We start from the raw sequence: 22,726 nt of genomic DNA, 5'->3' as shown, positions 1-22,726 counted from the left end.
ATTTTGTGCCTTGGTGATAGGGGGGGGGTCATCTTCTCCGCAGATTCCGCTCCACCCGCGAACAGAGAGCGATCACTTCTCTGATATTTGTGATTAAAAAGACAGCAGAGGTCGTCCTGGTGGCTCCGTTTCCCCCGAGGCACCCGTCATGTACCCGTTATTTACCGGGTTCAAGTCCGGCACGGGAGGCTCATCGCGTCCCGCCGTCTCCAATAAAGCCAACATGCAAAGCGATATCATATTAGGCCACAAAGGCAGCTTAAGTATCAGCCCTGTGAGTGAGCTGTGGAAGAGTGCCTTTCACTGTAAAGGGATTAACTGATGTCATCGTTGCTCTATGGGCAGGAGACTGATCAAACTGATCTCTCCTGTTCACAAAGCGGCATCAGTTTGCACAAAAGCAGTTGAGGGGAGGATCAGAGCACTTCATTTCAATAACACCAGACTGGAAAAACTGTGTGCAGCATAATTTATATATATATATTCTATTTATATAGAATACAGGGTTACTAATGAGTAAATATGTGCCATCTACAAATGTAAATGCAGCAAGTCCCCTTCTGTCTTACAAATATGCACAGCTCATAAAGCTAGACACAAGCTTTTGTACCTGATCATGGCCGTGCATATTGTCACATGATCTCATGACTCCGTAAGGATCGCCTCCCAAATTCTTAGTACACAAGAAATAATTGCAACAGGCCAAGGGCGGCTGCTTTGCAAATGTATTTATTCCTGTGAGATTTCAACAGACTGTCGAAATGTGGCACATTATGTCGCTAAGGGGGGTGATTACAACCCAAACATATTCAATTCTATTTCGTTTGATTTCAACATAAGATCCAGCAGTGGTGCTACAGCACTTTGCTATCTCTGGAAGTCACGGTGACATGAGCACATGGGCTGAACACCTTCATGGAAACGTGTTTTGCATGGTGCTTTAACCCATTGATACCTGATGCAGCATTTGTGTGTGTATCCCTTTAAGACCGCAAACCGCGTTAACGCGGTTCGCGGTCTTAAAGGGATACGCAGACAAATGAGGGATATATACGCAAATGCTGCATCAGGTATCAATGGGTTAAGTTGTGGTGACGATGCACAGAGGCTCTGAGAGAGCGTGGAGTTACTTCAGCAGCCGCCCACAGCTTCCACCTTCCATCGTGTCACCATGTTCATCTGTGACCTGCAACACATAATAACAACATAACGGCCATGTCAATTATTAATCATGTGCTCTGAACTAAAGCATACTGCGTCCTTGACTAGAATGCAAGCCGTTCATATGGCAATACTCACATAAGGGCAGAAAATGTAGGATCAGCCAGGCAGGACAATTAAGCACACACTGGAATTTACAACGACGGCTTGAATACATCAGGCATAAACAAAAACAAATGGTTTTCTTCTGCTCTATGATCATATACTGATATCAAAACAGCAGCATGCTACGCTAAGCTATTTGTCCCATAACAACACAGTGATGCATGCTCGTTAAGCAATACTGGCTTTAGGAAGTGACACTACTGAACAATGTAAATGACCGATCAGCATCATGGAAGCAGGTTCCCGGATAGAAGAACCCTCAAAAGAAGCTATTTTAATAGTTATGGAAAGGATAAGCCTCATTGGGAGGCATTTAGTAAGTAATCCCAAGTGACTTACAGCTGTAAGTGGACTTGCTAGAAATGTGTATAGATTTAATTCAATTGGATTCAAACTGGGTCACACAGCTATTAAAAGTGCAAAGTTAGTTAGGAGCAGTATGACAGTATTTTGCTCTTGCCTAGCAAGTAGTTGCCACTGTGCTGTATTTTGCAGTAGGGGCCGCAGTAGGGACGGGAGAGGGTGTATTTTGCAGTGTGGGCCGCAGACGGTGGTGAGTAGTACGGGGGCCCCACAGGGGACCGTTCTCGCTCCTGTCCTGTTCCCAATTTACACTGCAGACTTTCAGCACAACTCCGAGACATGCCACATACAGAAATACTCGGACGACACCGCCATTGTGGGGTGTATCAGGGGGGGCGCAGGAGGAGGAGTACAGGGGCCTGGTCGAGGACTTTGTCGGTTGGTGTAAGAGGAACCACCTCCAGCTGAACACCTCCAAGACCAAGGAGATGATGATGGATTTTGGGAAGCACGGGACTCCGGTGCGGCCGGTCTCCATTGAGGGGGTGGATGTGGAGGTGGTTCGCTCTTACAAGTACCTCGGAGTACACCTGGATGACAAACTGGACTGGTCACTGAACACTGACGCACTCTATAAGAAGGGCCAGAGCCAGCTTTACTTCTTACGGAGGCTGAGGTCCTTCAATGTCTGCAGTAAAATGCTGCAGATGTTTTACCAGTCCGTGGTGGCCAGCGTCTTCTTCTATGCTGTGGTGTGCTGGGGAGGCAGCATTAAACAGAGGGATACAAGGCGGCTGGACAAGCTGGTTAGGAAGGCTGGCTCCGTGGTCGGTATGGAGCTGGACAACCTCACAGCTCTAGTGGAGAGAAGGTCTTTGGCCAAGCTGCTCACCATTATGGACAACCCTTCTCACCCTCAACCTGGGCCACTGAGACTTGAGACTTGAGACTTTAGTATTTGTTTGTGTATGTACTGCAGGCACTTTCTCTATGCATATGTTTGCACACTGCACAGGCACAGGCACTTGTTTTCTCTCTTATTTCCATGTCCCTACCAGGACTGGCTCTCCTAACTTTTTTATCTTGTTTATCTTTTTATCTCTTCGTTTTTAGTATTTTAACATGCTTTTTATCCTTCATATGTACTTTGTTATTTGTATGTGCAACTGGAAGCTGCTGTACAACAGAATTTCCCTCGGGATTAATAAAGTATTTATCTATCTATCTATCTATCTATCTATCTATCTATCTATCTATCTATCTAGTAGGGACGGGAGAGGGTGTATTTTGCAGTAGGGGCCGCAGTAGGGACAGGAGAGGGTGTATTTTGCAGTAGTGGCCGCAGTAGGGACGGGAGAGGGTGTATTTTGCAGTAGGGGCCGCAGTAGGGATGGGAGAGGGTGTATTTTGCAGTGTGGGCCGCAGTAGGGACGGGAGAGGGTGCAGCACCTTTTCAATTAAAAGTGGAACAGTAGAGGCTACCTAATATTCCACTCAGTCTCAATGGCAGATTTGTTGTCACTTTAAACTGTATGCACCTTAAACTGTATGCACTTTCTACTGTATATGCTGTAGCTGAGAACTGTTCCTGTATGTTTCCTGTCGTTGGCTGCTATGTTTTTTGTTGTCTCTGAGAGTGAACCAAGACAAATTCCTATCAACTTTTGTTGACATGGCAATAAAATCTTTGAATCTTGAAAGATTTATTTTAAGAGTCGCTATAATGAAGCTGATAACCTGCAGTACTATAAGACAGTGGTTCTCAAATGGGGGTCCGGGGACCCCCAGGGGTCCTTGAGGGGGTTCCAGGGGGTCCCCAGCCAAAAGGGGGGTAATTTATTTTTCGCCATAATTCCATTCATAAGTAACACAATGACTATTTTGGTCATGGGTTTTATACACTTTCCGTAATAAAACATCTAAAAGCATCAATCTTATTATCATATGGGGGACCGTGGGACAAAATCCTATTAAATGGGGGTCCGTGGTCTAATCTTTGTCAGTTTAGGGGTCCCTCATGTGAAAAAAGTTGAGAACCACTATAAGAGACAAATCCCCGTGGATTTCATCCTACATACAAGTACGCATCAATGGATTTCACACTGTGTGGGCGAAGGGAAGGACATGGATTTATTTAGTGAATAAACGCCTCCTATAGAGAGCCTACAAGTGTTTACACAGCAATGGCTTTCCATTACTGCCCCTTCCCACCTGAATCAGAGAGTGTGTGTGTGTGTGTGTGTGTGTGGGGGGGGGGGGGTGATGTCCTCCACCTTTTCTGTGTGGGGGGGGTGATGTCCTCCCCCTTTTCAACTCCTGATTGTGCAAACAGTACACAAAAGGCGACAGCAGCTGTGACTGGCTAACTGCTGTTCAAACACACGGGGCTTGTGGCGCTGCTCCCTGTGTGAATGGATCCTGCAGTAAACAGACATGGACAGCTGCAGGTAGGCTCCACAATATGAGTGCTGTGAATGATAAAGAGCAGCCGTCACAAGAGGCAGAGATGAGACGTTTCAAATGGTCTCGCCTTGGCTGTCCGTCAAGGCCTTTCATGCCTATTAGAGACAGAGTGATTAGTGTGAAACGCAAACGCCGATGACACTCAACTGGAGACTTGCATCAAACATAAACGCGACCAATGCTGATTAAAAAAAAAAAAGGAAGGTGTGCTGTCATTTTTCAGTGCTAACAATGTCCAATTTCAAAGATTTCACTGGCTGTCGACCCAGAAGTGTTTGCGGAGCTCTCTCTCAACTCCGAAATGGATGGCTGCTTGGATGTCTTTTCAAGTTCATTCTTTTTTTGAATCCTCGTAAGGCGGGTTAACCGGGCTCGGTGTCAAATATTCTACGCACCGTTCTGCTAAATGAACCCACTCACCATTAGTGGTTTGAAGGACTTCTCCCCCCGACCTTAAAAAGTAATTAACCGCTTAATCGATTTCATGTGTGCGTAAGCCACGCTAAGCATGTAAATCACACATATCTAGCGTCTTAAAAGGTCACATGTCTGTCAAGCATTGTCTTTTTCTCCGTAGATGTTGAAAGATTTATCTGGCCCTCGATGAAAGTTTGATTTTTAATTACACTATGAAAAATGGCAGTGTGGTATTGAATATCAATATCCAACATGTGTTGAAGAGTCTGACATTGATAAATGAAGTGAGGCCCATTTCAAACAGTCTTTGGATAAAAGGCTAGTTTTAAAAGCTGGCATGAAATTAAATATGCAAATTTGATACAGGCCTAAACAATATTTGGCGGAGATAGCACGTGTCACTTTCAAGATGAGCAAGCTTCAGAATACTAAACTTGATATGAATTATAATAATATAATATATATATATATATAATATAAGCATTGATTAAAGGCTTGAATTCTTTTCTGCACTTATTTTACTGATGATGTAGGCTCATCTAAGGGATTGCTCTGCATTCACTTCTTTTAAAATCACAGTGCTTTCCTTCTGCCCTCTCAGCAAAAATAATTTAATTAATTGAATTCAACTATTTCTTATCAGCTGATTATACATTGTATGCTTGTTCTCCCTCTCAGCAAATCTGGCAAACATAACCAGCAGGAAGACCTCCCATAGCATGAAACACAAACATCTAGCCTGTGACTCATATGGTGCATGTACACAAGCACATTTGTACTGTATATGCACGTACGCACGCACGCACGCATGCACACACTTCACTTGCGAAGGAAACAGAGCTGTTCAACCTTTTTAATTAACACACAGTGGTTTCCTCTGGTTAAATCTTCAGAAATGGGGGTGGTGGGGGGGATGGATTCAGGGTAAAGATCCATACAGGAAATAGATCTGTGGGAACACAAAGTGGCAGTGAGGTCTCATTTATCAGGCTTATTGAAAGGGATACATACATGCACGTCTCCAAACCTCAAGGGTCAGGTTAGAACTTCCCCGCTACAGGAAGCAGAGAGCGGACTAATTAGGCTGAGATGCAGCGGGGAGTGGACCAATAAAGATGTGTGTCGCCCACGCTCAGGCCGCCCACGCTAACACTCAGAGGGACGCAGCCTCCAGTCAAATAAAGCCATTTAACTATGCGTAAGGCTGCGGGAACACAAAGGATCTGTGCCGGTAGCTCCACAAAACTAGAACGACCGCAAAATATGGATATATGCCTCCGCCAACAAGTGAGCAGTCGACATCCATGTCTGTCCAGAATTTGACGTTTGAACAAAATGTTAAGAAATTCTGTCAAGGCGTTACTGAGGCATGGCGGTACCGAGCTTGAAAATGGTGTTCGTGAGGTCACAGCGACCTTGACCTTTGACCACCAAAATGTAATCAGCTCATCCTTGAGTCCAAGTCGACGTTTGAGCCAAATTGGAAGAAATTCCGTCAAGGCGTTCCTGAGATATCGCGTTAACGAGCTTGGAATGGCGTTCGTGAGGTCATAGTGACCTTGAACTTTGACCACCAAAATCTAATCAGTTCATCCTTGAGTCCAAGTCAATGTTTGAGGCAATTTTGATGAAATTCCGTCAAGGCGTTCCTCAGATATTGCGTTAACGAACATCGGACGTACGTACGGACTTAGGGGCGTACGGACAACCCGAAACCATAATGCCTCCGGCATTATGAAAAGAAGAGTGTAAAGTGTCTTTACACTCTTGACACACTAACAAGTGTACATGTGATGTTATGTGTAGGTCTGACACACTAACAAGTGTACATGTGATGTTATGTGTAGGTCTGACACACTAACAAGTGTACATGTGATGTTATGTGTAGGTCTGACACACTAACAAGCGTACATGTGATGTTATGTGTAGGTCTGACACACTAACAAGCGTACGTGTGATGTTATGTGTAGGTCTGACACACTAACAAGCGTACGTGTGATGTTATGTGTAGGTCTGACACACTAACAAGTGTACGTGTGATGTTATGTGTAGGTCTGACACACTAACAAGCGTACGTGTGATGTTATGTGTAGGTCTGACACACTAACAAGCGTACGTGTGATGTTATGTGTAGGTCTGACACACTAACAAGCGTACGTGTGATGTTATGTGTAGGTCTGACACACTAACAAGTGTACGTGTGATGTTATGTGTAGGTCTGACACACTAACAAGTGTACATGTGATGTTATGTGTAGGTCTGACACACTAACAAGTGTACATGTGATGTTATGTGTAGGTCTGACACACTAACAAGTGTACATGTGATGTTATGTGTAGGTCTGACACACTAACAAGTGTACGTGTGATGTTATGTGTAGGTCTGACACACTAACAAGCGTACGTGTGATGTTATGTGTAGGTCTGACACACTAACAAGCGTACGTGTGATGTTATGTGTAGGTCTGACACACTAACAAGTGTACATGTGATGTTATGTGTAGGTCTGACACACTAACAAGCGTACGTGTGATGTTATGTGTAGGTCTGACACACTAACAAGTGTACATGTGATGTTATGTGTAGGTCTGACACACTAACAAGTGTACGTGTGATGTTATGTGTAGGTCTGACACACTAACAAGTGTACGTGTGATGTTATGTGTAGGTCTGACACACTAACAAGTGTACGTGTGATGTTATGTGTAGGTCTGACACACTAACAATCGTGCTCTCAGGAGTCTCCTAGGTCTGAAAGATAAATTCTACATCCAGAGACAGCGCCACAATCAACGGATGCATACCCCTGTCGAATGGATTCTGTCGACAAGGCTCGGGAAGGGCGCACAGGGAGAGAGAAAAAAAATCACGCTACCGAAATGGGGGGGCGGTCGGGGGTTGGGGGGGCGGGCAGGCAGGCTGGGACGGAGGAGCTGACAGACAAAAAGTGGCCTCAGCTCGCGCTGGCGGAACTTGGGGCCACCCGGCGATCGCCCTCCTGCACGCCAAGTCGAGCGGAGAGAGCTGTGACGGCCAGGCTGTAAGTCCAATAACTGTATTCATTCACTGACAGATTCCACAGGCCGGACAAGGTTGTGGACAGTGTAGGAAGGGCACGGATGATAATAATAATAATAATTAAAAAAAATGCAAAAAAAGGAAACAAATAAGAAATACTGGTGTAAAAAAATCATGTCGCTAAGGCATTAACACATTCATGTGCCAGCTCAGTCTGAACATTTCAACCAGATTGTTTCAAGAGCAAAGCATTCTAAGTCCTATATACAAACCAATTGTATTTGATTTACCTCGTATTACTAGGACTCTTGCATATAGGTATTTGCTGGGTCGTGTTGTGAAATCCTTGCTCTTGCCATCTGTCAGTAAAATTGGGACTCACTCCAAACAGAGCAGCCAGGCTTGCTGCCGAGGACCGGTGTGGACATTTTGACGAGATGAATCCTCTCCTGTCATGGCTGACAGTGGAGAAGAGGCCTTCAGGTAGAGGTACAGGGCATATGCAGGCATCCCCAAGTTCAATTCAATACCTTTTAAGACCTTTTTAAAGACTTTTTCCAATCGATTTTGAGACCTCAACGCCACTTTTGTCACATCAGCGATAGGGGTGTAAATCACAAGTTTCATCACGATACGATATTATATAGATTCTTTGGACAATGATACGATATTTGCTGATGTCACAAAGTCTGCCACGATACAATAATTGTTGGCATCCACTCTTTTAGAATAGGTACTGTATCAGCACTGTATCAGGGCGAGAATGTATATTGTATTTTATGTTAATTGCTATGTATGTATTTATGTATTGTGAGTCGTAAGTATTGTATTTGCACCTGACAATCCTGTCAACCACCCCCCTTCCTTTTCCCCCAGAGGACCACCATGGAAATAAGCCTGTGGCTTTGTTGTGTTTTAATCCTCGGCAGTTTTTTTTGTTTCATAATGTCTGTCTTCTGTGAAGCAGTATAATGTGTGCTTTAAAAAAAAAATCATATAAAACTTAAAATTAATCAATTCAGGGGTCTGCAATATGAGACAATATCATATGCTCATTTAACACCATCAGCACAATAGTGCTATTTAATACCTCTCACATCGTGATTTTTATATTTGTCTTAACTTTCCCTAAATTGATTGATCAACTTTGAATACTTTTCAAGACCCCGCAGATAGCCTGAGGTAGCCTAGCCTCCTTGAATTATTCCGAAAAGGGTAGGTACGGGGCATCCGGGTAGTGTAGATTCCCTGCCTACCAACACGAGGGTCACAGGTTCGCGCCCCCGTGTTACAGTATCTCCGGCTTGGTCGGGCGCCTGTGTGTCTGTGTCTGCGGGTGGGAAGCCGGAATGAGGGTATGTGTCCTGGTCACATGCTGCACTAGCCCCTCCTCTATTTGGTCAGGGCGCCTGTTTGGGGCGGAACAGAACTGGTGGGAATAGGGTGATCCTCCCATGTGCTACGTCCTGCCGGTGAAGCACCCCGCTGTCAGGTGAAAAGAAGCAGCTGGCAACTGCTGTATCGGAGGAAGCATGTGTGTGTCTACGGCTCTCCCCAGATCGGCAGAGGGGGTGGAGCAGCGACCGGGGCAACAGGGGGAATTGGCCAAGTACAATTGGGGAGAAAATGGGGGGGAAATAGGGTAGGTACACTCACAGTTCAGTATCAAACCTCAAAATAGATCAACGTCAAACTTCCTAAACCAGCAGTCTACTGAAAAGGCGTAAAAAAACACTACCAAAATATATGCTAATCATTACACCTAATTATTAGAATGCCCTTGTTTTACAAGGCAATGTACTCTGGGGACATAATCTATATGCATGCAGATGCTCCTGCCTTTGCTCCATCGCGGGTGATGGATTTCACATGCATGATTTCACAATAGGCTATGAGATAGTTGATCATCTCAACGGCATTGCCCTCTGGAATCTGAGTAAAGCCGTTGTATAGAAATTGCCAGCCCAAGTAAAAAAAAATCTCAAGTGATCAACAAACTCCCAAACTTGCAAACGCGTGTCCATGTTGTGAAGATCCCCAGGTCACAAAGGAATGAGGCAAATGTGCATTTATCAAATAAGAAATGACTTATTACCAAATTAGGAAAACAGACTCACTTAGGCAGTTTTCACAAATAAGATCAGAGGTGATTTAAGTGAAGAGAGTGAAGTGCTTGTGTTTTTTAAATTGAAATAATTCTTTCTTGATTTTGGTTTTGTTTATTTTCTTTTGATTGCCTATTCGATTTAAATGTGGTTTGTTTTGTGCTTTTCACGTTGCACGTTTCAAGTTGCCTGGCTCAGGATCACTAACAGAGAACCAATTCTCTGGAGGAAAAATTTACAGAAATTCGACTGCCTAAAGCAGTGATACTCAACTTGCAGCCCGGGGGCCAGATGCGGCCCACGATAGGGCGCAGGGTGGCCCCCTGACTATTTTCTGTTTCACAATGAAAACTAATGTCAAATAACATTTGACTGAGCTCCAGCTAAATTGTCAAATATCGTTGTCTGCTCGCCACCCAGGCACTTATATGTACTTAACTAACTTAACCTAACTAACTTAACCTAACTATCCTGTGTGCACAAAATTGTCAGACTAAACTCCGGCTGACACCGCTAGAGAAAAAATAATATTAATGTTTGTTTATTAACTGGCCCCTGGCCTCCTATCATTTTACAAAAGTGGCCCCCAGGCAAAGAAAGTTGAGTATCCCTGGCCTAAAGCATTTCAGAATGTGTGCGCATGCAAGTTTCATCTTTTCAATGAGCTTTCATCTGAAATGTGAATCATGCAGTGCTCTGATCATTAGATTTTCCCACACAGCATGTTCCCAGGGGGTTTTGGAGGATGAAAAAAAGGGTTCAGATACAGTTATTATGTCTCCGCTCTAAAGACAAACGTATGCTGCCACCTACTGGACAACAGCTTCTAGACAGCCTCTGTGTCAAACTCAATTTCATCCTGGGCCACATCACCATTATGGTTGCCCTCAAAGGGCCGGTTGTAAATATAACACGATATAAATGTATCTATAACATACTTGTTATCATATTACATCATTGCCTCTGATTCAATTATTATTGGTTTTTAGTAATAACTTAATAATTAATAACTAGCTCTGAAAGCAGAATTATATGAAAAATAATGGCAAACAACTAGTAGCCTACAACTATTACAACTACAGCAATTCTGTATTGTTTTCTTTGTGTGTTTTCTTCATAAAATGAAGTGCCGGGCTGGATTTGAGTTTGACACACAGTCTGTAGAGCTGGAAACTCAGATGAGCATTGTCTCATTCCCCACCTCAGTGAACGTAGACGGTCATGAGAAGCTGATGCTCCCGGCAGAGGTGTAGTAGCCGCTGCAGTCTGTGGAATATCTCTGGGACAGCTGGACAGTGTTCAGGTCAAACTCTCCGAAATGATGAGCACCAAAGTTCTGTCATGATAGAGCAAACAGACAGTAGAGCCTTGAACACAGGCTCCAAGTATTCCACTGGACACTTCTCCCCATAACAGAGAAACCTTTGGCAGGTCGCCATTGTAAATAAGAATTAGGGGTGGGGGGGAAAATCGATACACCATAGTATCGCGATATTTTGCCTGACATTTAATTTTTGTTTTTGTTTTTTGCAGGCCATGCCAAGTACAGTAGTCCACAGACACATCCAGTTAAGGTGGACTGTAAGTAGACTGTAACAAACAGTTCAGTTTGTCAGGTGCATGCAACTATGACATGACTTTATGACTTTATGAAAGTTGTTGGTCTGTCTACTTGACAATGTTGCTGCAATAAAATGGTTGAAGTCAGATGAACAATTGTGGAAAGTTGTTCATCAAATTGTTCTTATATAAACCAGATGTTGACAAGGTTTTCCTTTGGGGACATCATTTGCAGTTGAAAAAGTAAGAAATTGCAATATATCGAAATATCGCAATATTCAATATATCGCAATACCGTATTCAATATATCGCAATATTGGCGATATCGCAATATCGCAATACTATCGTATCGTGACTCAAGTATCGTTTTAGTATCATATCGTGGGCATCTGGTGATTCCCACCCCTAATAAGAATCTGTTCTTAATGACTTGCCTGGTTAAATAAAGGTTAAATAAAAAAATAAATAAAAAGTCGTTAAAACCATGGCATGTTTTGGAAAAGTCAGGATTTGTGATTTCAGACCAGGCTCCACTTCTTATTCTCAGTACAAACAAGTCAGCGACCAGGAAACATATATATTAAATGAGGAGCTGTCGCTCACACACACATGGTGTTACCATGGTTACACACACACACATGGTGTTACCATGGTCACACAACACTTGGTAGGTGCTCGTGTGTCATTTGATTCATGTCATTTCAGCCACACACTCGGCTCCAGAGAGGAAGGAGACGGTGTAATGTCGCTGTTTGTCACATTTCACTCGTCACTCAAGACTGAGCGATCATACAGAAGATTTCATGGGCCGGTTCTGAGAACACATGTAAGGTCTACTGACTCGTACAGAAGCTTTTCTTGGCACATTTTCAAAGTTCTCCTCCTCCTCCTCCTCCTGCTGTATTTAGATGGGAGTCTTCTCGTTCCTGTCTTCAGTTTTTGGGGTATGTGCACAAGAGAGCCAACTGACATAAAAATAATAGGGTTAATCAATATGCCGGTAAAACAGCACATTCTAAATCTTTCTGCCTTTACAAATCAAATCAATAAGCAGGTCAAGTATTTCTGTCACAAAGGCCTGCAGAGTAAAACAAATATTCATCTGGTTTATAGCCCAAACAATAAAAGATCCGCCCCCCCTTCCATCTAGGATTAACAGCAGTGTAAAGGAGTGAGAGTGTTTGTGTCTTAGCAGATATCTAGATGTTTGTGTCTTAGCAGTACTTGAGCTAGATTCCCTCTAACCTCCAAGATGTTTCTGGCATCGAAAGCCTCTCTCTCTTTCAGGGGTTGTCTTCCTGCACCGCCCGAGTCTTCACCTGGAATAACAAGGGAAAACTACCAGAGTTCAAAGACAGTTTAAAACGCAGAACAAAATAAATGACCCGTTTATCTGCGCTGGAGGACTGATAGCTTATCGCCTGATCAAATAAATCTGTTTACGTGCCACTATTTCGGGAGCTATGAGCAAAGTGGGAGTCAGAATAATTTAATTTCTCACATAACATGCATAGCATACCACAGTTTATTTTCACGAAGTCAACAGAGACCCAGTGAATTGTTCACATACTGGTAAACATGGTCAGCCCTGCAGCCGCCCTTCCCTGGCACTGTGTTGTTGGGCAGCTCAGTATAAACTCATGTTTGAGAACTGGGGCTGGACTTGATCCACGGCCAAAATGAATGAAGCCATTGTGAGAGTACTTGGAAAGCACAGTGTCTGCTACACACAAACACACTACACAAACACACTGTCTGCTGCACACAAACACACTGCACAAACACACTGTCTGCTACACACAAACACACTACACAAACACACTGTCTGCTGCACACAAACACACTGCTGCACACAAACACACTGTCTGCTGCACACAAACACACTACACAAACACACTGTCTGCTGCACACAAACACACTGTCTGCTGCACACAAACACACTACACAAACACACTGTCTGCTGCACACAAACACACTACACAAACACACTGTCTGCTACACACAAACACACTACACAAACACACTGTCTGCTGCACACACACAGTCTGCTGCACACACACACACACTGTCTGCTGCCCACACACACACTGTCTGGTGCACACAAACACACTGTCTGCTGCACACAAACACACTGTCTGCTGCACACACATACACACACACACACACACACACACACACACACACACACACACACACTGTCTGCTGCACACACACACACTGTCTGCTGCACACACACACACACACACACACACACACACTGTCTGCTGCACACAAACACACTGTCTGCTACACACACAAACACACTGTCTGCTACACACAAACACACTGTCTGCTGCACACAAACACACTGTCTGCTGAACACAAACACACTGTCTGCTGAACACAAACACACTGTCTGCTGAACACACACACACTGTCTGCTGCACACACACACACACACACACACACACACACACACACACACACACACACACACTGTCTGCTGAACACAAACACACTGTCTGCTGAACACAAACACACTGTCTGCTGAACACAAACACACTGTCTGCTGCACACACACACACTGTCTGCTGCACACACACACACACACACACACACACTGTCTGCTGCACACACACACACACACACACACACACACACACACACTGTCTGCTACACACACACACACTGTCTGCTGCCAGTGGAATCAGAGGAGGGATCAACAACTTTGTTTTTCCAAAAGTCTCACGCAGAGACACTCAATGGTGTTGGCACTAGGGGTGTCACAATATATCGTCCCACGAAATTTCGCGATAGTAAAACGTCACGATATGTATCGTTGAGATGAAATCTCATATCGTGAATTTTTTTTTTTTTTTTTTTTTTTTTTCAAAAATAGACAAAGAAACGTCTTTGTTTGTTGAAGTTCAATGTGTGGAAAGTAGTTCAGTTGAACAAGTCTCTGAAGAGACACATGAGAAGTTATACAGGAGAGAAACCATTCAATTGAGTTTCTGGCAAAACTGTTTACTTGACAGGAAAAACTGAAGATGCATAAAAAATAGACTAAGAAAAGTCTTGTTGTTTGAGTTTGAAGAAAAACTGAAGATGCATAATGAGAATTTATACTGCTGAGAAACCTTTTAGTTCAAAGTAAATCTAAGTGACGGTGTAACTCATTCTATTTCAAGATAAGCCTCATCTCCAATCTCATGTTTTTTCTAGTTGTTATTGTAATAACAATTTCCCACAACAGCATGTTTTGTATTTGTGCATTTCAAATAAAATACTACTTTTCCAGTCATATATTGTCATTATTCAAGTTTAAAAAAATATTGTTAAAATCGTATCGTATCGTATCGTTATCGTGAAGCCAGTATCGTGATACGTATCGTATCGTGAACTGAGTGTATCGTGACACCCCTACTAGGCATGGGTCGATTTCCAGGTTTACTGGTTCGGTTTGGTGTACGAGCCCAAACCGCTTTGATCACGTGCAAACTGAAAAAAACGGAAAAAATAAACGATTGTTTTTTTTAAATTAAAAAAATAGTACCAATCCATTCTGATTGCACTATTTTTCATATTAGCCTCTTCTCAAGTTGCACTAGTAGGCAAAAGTATTATTTTGTTCATTATGTTGATGTTTGAAGAAAAGTTAAGATGAATAGTTATGAGAAATAAAAACAGTGTGTTGTTACAGTCTTAGTGCTGGTTGGCATACCAGCGTAGAGGTGCATTATCGCCACCAACTGCAGTCGCATTACAGTCATTTATGGGCTACACAATATATATATATATATTTTTTTTTTGTAAAATTCGATATACCGGTTTGATACGTTTTTTGGGGGGAATATCGAACCGGTTTCAACATTTTCAAACCGACCCATGCCTAGTTGGCACTGTCTTCACCTGTGGAATCCTTCCTGAACAGAGTGTTCATGACGGTGCCGTGCAGCTTCACTCGGTCCCACTCCCTCACCATCCACCCCGCAGAGACAAAGTGCTCCACCAGCCGCTCTGCAACCACCTGCAGCCTGGAGCACAGGCACACTTTACCTTCAACGTGCTGTCAGAGACACGCTGGAAGAATCAATCAATAAATACACACAAACTCAACAAGCAGGATGAAACTCAGGGTCCCCACACCTTCTTAAACATCAAGCTAAAGGACTTTCCAGGTCCAATTCCCTCAAATTCAAGGAGCCAGGGCCGCCGCACCCTATACGCAGAGTACGCAGACTGCGTAGGGCATCATGTGACTGAGGGCACCAAAAAAAATAAAAATAAAATAAAAATAAAAATAAATTGGTGCCCTCAGTCAGGCCACTCACTGAACAGCAGGCCAGGCGCCGCCTACTGGTTTACTAGTGGATTTATTACTTTATTCAGGGTTAAAGTGGGTGCATCGCATTGTAAAATTGGACTCGGCCCAAATTGGGCTTCAAACGGCCCAAATCTGGCTTCAACCGGCCCAAATCTGGCTTCAAACGGCCCAAATCGGGCTTCAAACGGCCCAAATCGGGCTTCAAACAGCCCAAATTTTTCGCCGCCACCCTTCGGACACCGGCACGCACGTCGGCCCGTATCGGCCTGGCCTGCTTGGTATCTAATGCCCGGCCTGAATTATGATCCCAGTCCGCCCCTGCTTGCATGTACAGTTTAACAATCGCTTGTTTGCTGACATGTAGGCCTACAGTAATTCTAACAATTGTTTGTTTGCCACATGTAATGTAATGTGAGATACACTAGTATCGTTCATAATTAATGATTTTGCAGTCTTTTGTTTGACAGTTATTGAAAATTTTGCGGGGGAGGGGGGGGTGGGGCACCACAAAACAATTACGCTTAGGGCACCCAAATGGCCAGCAGCGGCCCTGCAAGGAGCCAACAATTACCGTTACAACACTGAGAATTTTTATAATGGGAACTAGCAGGCTTTGCAGGAGCTCACAGATAATTAAAAAGAGAGGGGGATATCAAAAGAACTTCAATTTTTATTATTGCACAAAATACATCAATTCAAGCACTTTCAATGACCCATGTCTATTGATGTCTATTTTCAAAAACTTTCAAAGCATTGATTCCTCTCCTCCCACCAATTCACAAACTTTCAAGGATTTCAAGGACCCGTGGGAACCCTGAAAACTGTAGTAATGAAAATTATAATAAAAAACTCTGTAAAGTTGAGTTGTTCCATTGTTGCCAACAGGAGCTGTTGGCGTTGAACTCACGTGTCAGACTTGTCTTTCACATGAACCTTGGCGTACAGGATGTCCACCATGGCAGGGTCGTCGTTCATGTACTCTATACCAGTCACCTCCACGGGCAGAGGCTTTCCCTCGGTCATCTCCCTGATGGCAGATATTAACCACAGCTTCATCATCAGACTTGAGGCAAACTAAAGAAGTAAACAACAGTTATTGTCGTTTTGCAGTTTCAGTGTGGGTTCAGTTGTGTTCGTTTTTTATTTTTCCACTATTTTTGGCGGGGCGGTAATATCAGTGTTTTCTCCGTGCTTATTTAGCAGCGGTTCGCCACAACAGCAAGGAGGTGACCACCACCGTAAGTAACCAGAGAGAAATGTGAGCTTACAATTGGCGTTGTATGATACAGAATGGCAGCATGGTTTGGCAAGCTGACAGTTCAGTCGAGAAGCAGGCTGACCAACATGCACAAAACGGCCATGAAAATAAAGAATACAAAAAGGAAGGAAGGAAGATTATGAGCAGCACATACAAAGCCTATACGAGCAGGCAGTCATCACACAAGCTTACTCTCCGGGTGCCACAGTGCAAATCAAAACACCTGAAGCTATCTTTTGTGCCAGCCTCCATCAAGCTGCTGAATTTTAATACAAAATCACACTCAAACATTCAAGCACTTTAGCACTGAGCACTTTACAGTCAGCTGAATTCTGATACTAGACGTAGATCTTAGTGGAATAGAGCAGTGTGCAATAACACACAAGCACTTTAGCACTATATGAGGTCACACGTGGTCCTGGGCTGAAGTTGCCCTTAGCACCATAAACCTCAAATTTAGACATAAACCAAAGAGCAACAATTTTGGGACAAAACTAGAATTATCCCACCCAAATGCCACAGCTGCATCAAATTGTGAGAGGAAACACTGGGTGGTATTTTCAAAAGGTACAATGATAGAGGTTCAGAACATTTGGTATGTTTGCAACAGATATTGTGTAATACAAACAATAATTCATAAATTAATTTACACAATATGATTTTTTCAAATTAGCATTAAAAAAGAAAGGCAAAATTCTTCACCCAAAATGCACTTATTTCTCATAAACAAAAAGACTATGTTTATGGGCATTTTTTTAACGACCAAGTTAGTACACTTACTTTTAGTTTACTGTGATAATTTTGTCTGACCTACCTGATGAAGTGTTGACACTCCTGGAGGTGTTCACATACTTTTGTCACTTCCAGATCATTTAACAGAGCCAGGGTACCCACCGTCAGGTGAAGCTTGGCAGGGTTCTGAAAGATGCTTCCCTCTACTCCATGATCCTGTGCAAAACACAACACGGATTTGTGAATGCAGTGTTAAACTCAGCTTTGGATGTACTGTGTTGATGTCAATTCTAGTACAACTGAGGAATTGAAATTTGACTTTTATAGATCTGACATTACACATAGTGTTGCGTATTATCAATACTGAATATCATAATGTCATGAGTTATGGCCGAAAGAACAAGATTGCGGATATAAGCGGCCAAAATGGGTTTTCTCAGGAGGGTTGCTGGCATGCTCCCTTAGGAATAGGGTGAGAAGCTCAGTCATCCATGAGGGACTCGGAGTAGATCTGCTGCTCCTTTGCGTAGAAAGGAGCCAGTTGAGGTGGTTGGGGAATCTGGTAAGGATGCCACCTGGTCGCCTCCCTAGGTAGGGAGGTGTTCCAGGTATGTCCATGTGAGGAGACCACAGGGCAGAGCGAGGACTAGGTGGAGAGATTATATCTCCACGCTGGCCTGGGAACGACTCGGGATCCCCGTCAGAGCTGGCTAATGTGGCCAGGGAAAGGGAAGTGTGGGGTCCCCTGCTGGAAGGGCTACCTCCGCGACCCGATCCCGAATAAGCGGTTGAACATGGTTGGATGGAATATCATAAAATGTTAAAGGAACCTTTCAGGTGGTATTTGACACATATACAATTGTAATCCATACATTTTGATTGGTATAGAAGTGTATGTGGGTAAAAACGAAGGCGGGACATGAAGAAAAAGACTGAATAGATAATCCCGCAGCCAAATTAGCGCAAGTGGTTTGTGAAAGAATAGCAGTGGCATTCAGAGCTACAGCCCATTTATTAGCGTCCCGTTTACATTCCACCCAATGGCAGTTTGTAATGCACGCCTTTTGGAATTTGATTTTGTTTTTGACATTTCCTCATGTTTCTTTTATAGAATGAGTGCAGTGCCCCGTGGCCCCGCCCTGCCACTGCACAGAGCTCTGTTCACTTGTTTATTAAAAGTTTATTAATTTTGAACGCGTTGTGTCCAAATTGCACCAAATTCGACAATGCACACCCTCAATAGACCCTTTTCACAGCAGTCATTCTGTGTCTCAAAGGCAGGGTAAGCTGCAGATGTAACCAAAACATTAATGATGGTATCCAACTTCCATTCACTTTAAAGGACTTGGTAACACTTTATAATAACTGCACACCATAAGCATTAGTTATTAGTACATAATTAATCATTTATAAAGCATTGTTCATACATTGCATTAGTAATTCATAAACAGTTATAAATATCATCATCATCATTAGTGCAACACTATCACAGCACAGTCAGGCGGCCTTAGAGATGGTATGTGTGACAGTTAGCCAATAACCACTGATTACATCCTTCAAATCGGTTCAGTCTTGCCACTAGCTCCAATCAGCTAGTCCCAATCAGCTAGCTCTAATCAGCTAGCACTAGCCAGCATCTGTGGAACAGCGTCCAAAAGGAATGGAGAAGCGCAGGTGGCTCTGAGCAGCATAGCTTGATCCTAGTGATTAGAGTCTACTGGAGACTAGAGTCTGTCAGCAGTTTGTCTTTCTTTCTGATCACTCTTCTGAAGAGTTTGTTGCTGGAACCATTTCCTGGTAGGCAAAGAGGAACACAAGGCTTGTGGTGCGTGGGCCCGTGGAGGAGGTGTAACCGCTCTCACAACAGTTTCACGAGGACAGGAGAGATCAACCCTGTCTCTGGGGTATGCAGCCTTCCATCTCTAGGGCCTTGGGCCAGCCCCCGAACTCGTTGGTATCTGCACTGTTTTATGTGCCGTTCAAAGGGACTCTTGGTCTTGAAGCCTTTGCCTGCTACAAACATCCAGTTATCCCTGAAGCCCAGGTTGGTGATACTTGAGAAGGTGGCCATCATCACGATTGCCCCATCTTCAATTTCCTTCAGGAACTTAATGAAAGGAACCACACCTCCTGCCCAAATATCAAAATAGTCGGTCTTGATCAGCTACCCTGTTGCCCCATTAACCAAGGCAATGTTGATTCCTCTCCACACAAAACTACTGCCAACTTCAAAATGCCTACAGCTCTGATTATGTTCATATTCCTAGGGAGCCTCCAGCCCATTGTCCACAAGTCAGAGCGATGTCGTACAATTTATAACCTCAGCAGGAAAGGATTTGACATCACTGATGATGTCACAATGTCTATGACATCATCAGTGATGTATGACATCACTGATGATGTCACAATGTTAGTGGGAAGCAGGAAAGGGCTGGTGATGATGTCACCATCAGTGACATCACTGATGATGTCACAATGTTAGTGGGAAGCAGGGAAGGGCTGGTGATGATGTCACACTGATGATGTCACAATGTTACTGGGAAGCAGGGAAGGGCTGTCAATCAACAACACTGCCGTTAAGGAGGTTGAGTCGTTCAAATTCCTCGGTACCACCATCACCAATGACCTAAAATGGGAGACGAACGCCACCTCTATTATAAAAAGTGCCCACAGTGGGATGTTCTTCCTTAGACAGCTAAGGAAACTCAATGTCTCCCGTCCCGTCCTGACCAAGTTCTACAGAGCCACCACTGAGTGTACTCTCCTCTTCCATCTCTGTGTGGTTCGGCTCCGTCTCTGCCGTTGCAAAGGGCAGACTGCAGCGGATTGTGCGCACAGCAGAGAAGCTGACAGGACAACAGCAGCTGTCGTTGAGTGAGCTGTACGACGCCAGGGTCAGGAAGCGAGCAGGGAGGATCACCTCTGACCCCTCTCATCCCGGCAACCCTCTCTTCCAAAAACTCCCCTCAGGAAGACGGTTCTGGGCCGTCAAAACCAGAACCACACGCCACTTGAACAGCTTTTTCCCAAGAGCTGTTACTCTCCTGAACAATCAAAGCAGATAGTTATGACCCCCCCCCCCCTCCCCGCTGCATGTGCACTCCCTCTATAAAGCACTTTATCTCACTCCCTGCTGGTTTTACTCTTTTTAGGTTGTGACTTTTTTAAATTAGTTGGGTAGTTGTTTTAAACGTACTTTTAAATACACCTTGCCATTCTGGACCACGTATAGTTTTTATCATGTCCTGAGTGTGTTTTTGACATGTGTGCTGTCTGTGTTTTTTGTCTCGTTTGAGCTGTGCTGTTACGCCAGAATGAATTCCTGTGTATCCTTGTGATGCATTTGGCGAATAAAGTGATTCTGATTCTGATTCTGATGATGTCTCAATGGCTCTGTGATTGTGAAGGCCTATAATAAAAATGTAAAATATCGCTCTAGTGCCCACCGTGGATGGATTTTTTTCACCTAGAACAGCTTAACGCGGTGGGCTATGTGTGTGCCAAATTTGAAAACTTCACCATGCAGACACTGAGCTAGAGCCATTGAGCCACTGAGCCAATCAGCGTATCTACACTATAATGCCAGCAGTGTCTGTCTGTCTCTCTGTCCTTCACATATCTCGAGAACCGTTGGTCGGATCGACTTCAAACTTTGGGAGTGCACTAAGGGGGACCTGATGGAGTGCAGTGCCCTGTTTATGTGCAATTCGGCATAGCACCCCGTACTGGCAAAAAAAGCGGTTTATCTCAAGAACCGTTTGTCCGATCGACTTCAAATTTGGGGAGTGGGCTGATAGGAACTCTGCGACCATATCGTGGCACTGCCACAGTTCATGTATTGGAGACAATGGCCATGTCAATATACTGGTTTAGTGTCCAGGTCGCCTGCAGCCTGTGACAGTGAGTGCATCCACTAAAACGCCCACTCTGGGGGAGCAGCTGAACATGGGAGGCGATGTGAAAGTGCCAATGGCCTATTTTTTGCGTTTAACACACACTGTTTACCTGTGTTTGAAAACCCTGCATATAAGTTGGTAATTTTGGTGTAAAAAGTTATTAGAGATGAGTACAATTCCAATTTCAACTCCTAACCCCATCTCAAACAATACTTGGCTGCTACTAATCTAATTTTTACCATTCATAATTCTCTTTGCTTACCTGTGAGCACTGCTCCAAGACATTTTCTTTAAATCTCAGGAATCCTTCTTGAATTTGGGGATCGTTGAGAGGAAATGACAGAAAGTGGGTGAATGGCTGCTTTCTCCTGAAACTCTCGATTAGGAGCTCGAGCCGCGTAACTGCAGAGGAGACAGCAGACCTCTGGGAACCTGTGATAACTGTCAGAAATAAAGGGAGAATGTTGAGTGCAAATGTTTGGTTTCATACTATCTGATGTGCCCATAGACAAGAACTGCGTGTGAGTATTTGCTATAAATCCTCACCAATCTGCCCCTCCACTCCAGGTTTAGGAATGGTGATAGATGTCTTTGTGTCTGACTCCAGACGTCTGCGTGTCTCTCCTTTCTTCCCAATGATGTATCTGCACAACAAACAGGAAAACAGACAGACATGACTGCTGCTCAGAATACAAGAAAGCATCTGTTGCATGTCAACTCAAGCAAGACAGTAGAGATCACATGCATTATGCTAATTGTATACTGTAACTCACTTGTATAGAACACTTGGGACGTCGATGGCACAGTGGAATCCTTTATCAGTCTGTTCAATGCAGTGGATATCACACGCTTCATCTGCTGAGAGCTCTTCACTTTCTGAACATGGCAAACCAAACCACACACAGATTGTTGTCATGAACTCCTCTCTTCCTTCTGCAGCATTCAGTGTGTGTATGAGGATGGAGACTGGGGACACACAGCCTACTACACTACTACAGCATGACAGCATTTGAAGCCACGATAGTACAAGTACACATACAGTACTAGACAGGCTGGCAAGTTACCTGGTGGTCCCACGTATGAAACATCTTCCTCTTCTTCATAATGTTCTTCCTTTATGAGATTTCGTCGATATACTCTACCATTTATATTTATAAGAGCTGGACGTAAAATGTCCATACTGATAGTCACCTAAATAACGCAAATAAAGCTAACGCAAATGTTTAGTTGCTCATGCAGTTTTCCCCCAACCATGGATGTTTTTTCATTTCCTCGCTTGACACCCCGTAACGTAAATTGTCAGCGGATGTAGCAAGCAACGCTAACGTAAAATGCGGTCATAA

At 43.8% G+C, this 22,726-nt stretch overlaps 1 protein-coding gene across 1 annotated transcript; it reads right to left on the bottom strand.

Annotated features, from left to right (window-relative positions):
• Positions 1-1,037: 1,037 nt before the first annotated feature.
• ascc1 (activating signal cointegrator 1 complex subunit 1) lies at positions 1,038-22,725 on the bottom strand. The gene is made up of 10 exons (XM_083634680.1): positions 22,448-22,725; positions 22,157-22,259; positions 21,930-22,027; positions 21,646-21,824; positions 17,570-17,703; positions 16,405-16,524; positions 15,083-15,207; positions 12,437-12,510; positions 10,833-10,967; positions 1,038-1,186 (listed from the first exon to the last, which is right to left on the bottom strand). Exons 1-9 carry the CDS (start codon positions 22,560-22,562, stop codon positions 10,851-10,853), a joined length of 1,065 nt encoding a protein of 354 aa, XP_083490806.1. The 5' UTR covers positions 22,563-22,725; the 3' UTR covers positions 1,038-1,186; positions 10,833-10,850.
• Position 22,726: the final 1 nt, after the last annotated feature.

Source organism: Poromitra crassiceps, assembly GCF_964638095.1.
Source record: "Poromitra crassiceps genome assembly, chromosome: 4".
Taxonomy (NCBI): domain Eukaryota; kingdom Metazoa; phylum Chordata; class Actinopteri; order Beryciformes; family Melamphaidae; genus Poromitra; species Poromitra crassiceps.
This window is presented reverse-complemented; position numbering and strand designations above follow the sequence as displayed.